This window comes from Myotis davidii, unplaced genomic scaffold (genome assembly GCF_000327345.1).
Source record: "Myotis davidii unplaced genomic scaffold, ASM32734v1 scaffold845, whole genome shotgun sequence".
Taxonomy (NCBI): Eukaryota; Metazoa; Chordata; class Mammalia; order Chiroptera; family Vespertilionidae; genus Myotis; species Myotis davidii.
Genome location: NW_006296223.1, coordinates 1,216,312 through 1,219,112, shown reverse-complemented (window position 1 = coordinate 1,219,112; position 2,801 = coordinate 1,216,312). Strand labels below are relative to the sequence as shown.

Sequence of the window (2,801 nt, the reverse complement as noted above, 5' to 3'; positions counted from 1 at the left end):
CCCCCTCCCTGGAGAGTGTGAGCACAAACTGTCATTGCAATGGCCACTGTCCCCCGTCCTGCCTCCCCACACCTGAACAGCAGCAAACCTACATGTCAAACACCTGGTGGGCTGCAGCCTGTCCACGTCCCTGTCCAGTCTGACTCCCGGGAAGGGCAGCTGCCCAGCTCCCAGCTGCTGGGTGGGTGCGGGGGGGCTCCAGGCCAGGCGGTCAGGTCTGCCCACGCCGGGCTCTCTGCAGAGCGCTCCCTGCCACTCCAGGCCTTCACCTGCCTGCTCTGCCCCTGCCACCTGCCTGCACGAAGCGTCCCTTCAGACCCTGAGGGTCACGTGCCGTGGCCTGCAAGGCGTGTGGTCCCGTGGAACACCCACAGGGCCCGCTTCATCCCCGCCCAAGCCCTAGGCCTGGTGACAAGACCCTGCCCTGGACCCCTATGGTATTAGCAGCACCTCAAGGCCGGAGCCTCCTCCGGAGCCTTCCTGGGTCCTGGCAGCAGCCCCTGCTCTGCGGCGTGTGCCCAGCAGCCCGTCCCCCAGCACCTGACAGAGGAGATGGCTGCCTCTGGGCGCGTGTCGTGTCTCTGCTGAGCCTGTGCGTCCTGGAGGGCTCACCTGGTCCCGGCGCCTACGGTGCAGCTAGCAAGAGGCCACGGCGTGTCAGCCACAGTGACGACCAGGTGTCTGCCTCGCTGTGGGTCCGCAGCACCCCCAGGATGGCCTGGAAGGCAGGGGGGCGCCTCCCGGGGCCTGTAATGTGGGGTCCGGGATCGACATGCAGTGGGGACACAGGAGGCCTTGGCCAGAGCACAGGCCCCGGCGTGGACCACGCGGGACGCAGGCGGTATCAGAATAGTATTTATTGATATGCTCAGTGCTACCTTGTTAATGCGTCACGTTGTTGCCGTGGCTGAGGTAATAGGGGCAGACCCGCCACGCGGCCCGGCTCCCGCGGGAAGCAGCGTGGGCCCGGGGCGGGCTGGGGCCCGGGGGGGACGTGGTTATTGCGTTGGACTCCTTTCCTTGCTCACGCCCCGGCGCCCATGCCTGGTCTCACACGTGCACGCTCACCTGGGCCTGCTCACACACACTTGCTTACACGCTGGTGCCCACTCACGCATGCTTTGCACGCTCACCCACGTGTCTACTTGCACACGGGCGCCCTCCCCCTCTGGCCACACACACCCACACGCCCACACACACATCCTTTGTTTTAAATGCACCCTAAGTCTCCTGACAAGAGAGATACTTGTGGGTTACAGTAACCATAGTGAAGTACAGGTAGTCGGGGTACAAGGAGAAAGTGCATGTTGACCTTTGACCCGAGGGCTTCCGGCCTTGCCCGGGCAAGCCAGGAGCACAGCGTGGCTCAGCGGCTGTGCATCCCAGGCCTGTGGTGCCCCTGCCCCCAGCTTCCTTCTACACCTCGGACCCACATGTCCCCCACAGAGCACCCCTCATGGCCAGCATCCTGGGCCCAAGACAAACTAAGAAAATAAACTCATGGCGAGCGCCTGGTGCAGGGAGGGGGCTCACGGCCAGCCCCTGGCCCAGTCAGCACCCCAACAATGCCACAGAGGGGGAGGGACAGGTGCCGAGCCCGAGGCATGCGGGTGGGAGGCTGGGGTGGGCAGTGCTGGGGGCGGCGGTATACCCTGGTCATGCGGAGGGGTCCCCCGGGGGGGCCCTGGCAGCCATGCGCCCTCAGAACTCCACGGTACTCACTACGGTCCTTGGCTCATCGAAGGTGGCAATGAGGATCTGCTGGGGTGGGGGGATGGCGATGAGGCTCCCCATGTCTGGGGGTGCCCGGGGCCCCCCGTCCTCCTCCTCCCGGGCCTCATACAGTGTGCTGATGTGCAGCAGCGGGTGGGTGGCGTTGCGGCTCAGGATGGGGAGGGGGGCGGGCTTGCCCGGGCCGGCGGGTGACAGAGGGGCCGTGGCGGGGGCGGCTGGGGGCGAGCAGACATGGAAGGTGCCGCCTGAGGGGAGCACAGCCCGGGCCGGCTCTGCTGGGTACAGGATGTCCTCCTCGGCCAGCGGAGCGTCTGGAACACGGAGGACACAGCACGTCACCCCCGCAGGCCTATCTGTCCACCATGGACCCCTCCCCACCCCCCGAAGCCGCTGGGCTCATGGCTCCGAAACCTCCTGGGAGGGTTGATCTCTCCCTCAGCCTCCAGAGCCTGCGGGGTCCAGGCCAGACCCCCTGTTTGTTTTTTTTTTAAATATGCCTTTATTAATTTTTTAGAGAAAGGAAGGGAGAAGAATAGAGAGATAGAAGCATCGATGATGAGAGAGAAACATCATCGACTGGCTGCCTCCTGCAGGCCCCACACGGGATGGAGCCCACAGCCTGGGCCTGTGCCCTGACTGGGAACCTAACGGAGGCGACTTGGTTCCTGGGTCAATGCTCAGCCACTGAGCCACACCGGCCGGGCGGGGGGCGGCCCTCAGCACACAACGGCTTCCCAGCACCTTCTCCAGGGCCTGAGCAACCTCCCCGTCCTGCCCTCCAGCCCTGGGCCCAGCCGCCTCCTGTCCCCCTCACCGGGCTCCGGGTCCTGCTGGAACTTCGCCCCTGCAGAGCCACCCGCATCCACTCAGCCTCACCTCTCACCCCCAGCAGGCTCACTCCTCCGCCTTTCACAGGGTTCCCAGGTGCCGGGCTGGGGAGCGCAGGCGCGGGTCCTCCCTTCCCTGGACCCCATGCAGGCCGTCCCCCTCCCGCCCTCCGGGCTGCCTTCCTTTGGCGGGGGCTGCGGCCAGGCCCAGCCCGCACTCCTCCGCCTGGGACAGGAAGC

At 66.0% G+C, this 2,801-nt stretch overlaps 1 protein-coding gene across 1 annotated transcript in view; it reads right to left on the bottom strand.

Moving 5' to 3' along the window:
- Nucleotides 1–841: 841 nt before the first annotated feature.
- PANX2 (pannexin 2) overlaps nucleotides 842–2,801 on the bottom strand; it is a gene marked incomplete at its 5' end in the record, with an annotated part of 3,151 nt that continues 1,191 nt past the window's right edge. The window contains 2 exons of the mRNA XM_006771102.2: nucleotides 842–2,045; nucleotides 2,745–2,800. Of these exons, the coding sequence (XP_006771165.2) occupies nucleotides 1,702–2,045; nucleotides 2,745–2,800 (400 nt within the window). The remainder of the gene's footprint in view (nucleotides 2,046–2,744; nucleotide 2,801) is intronic.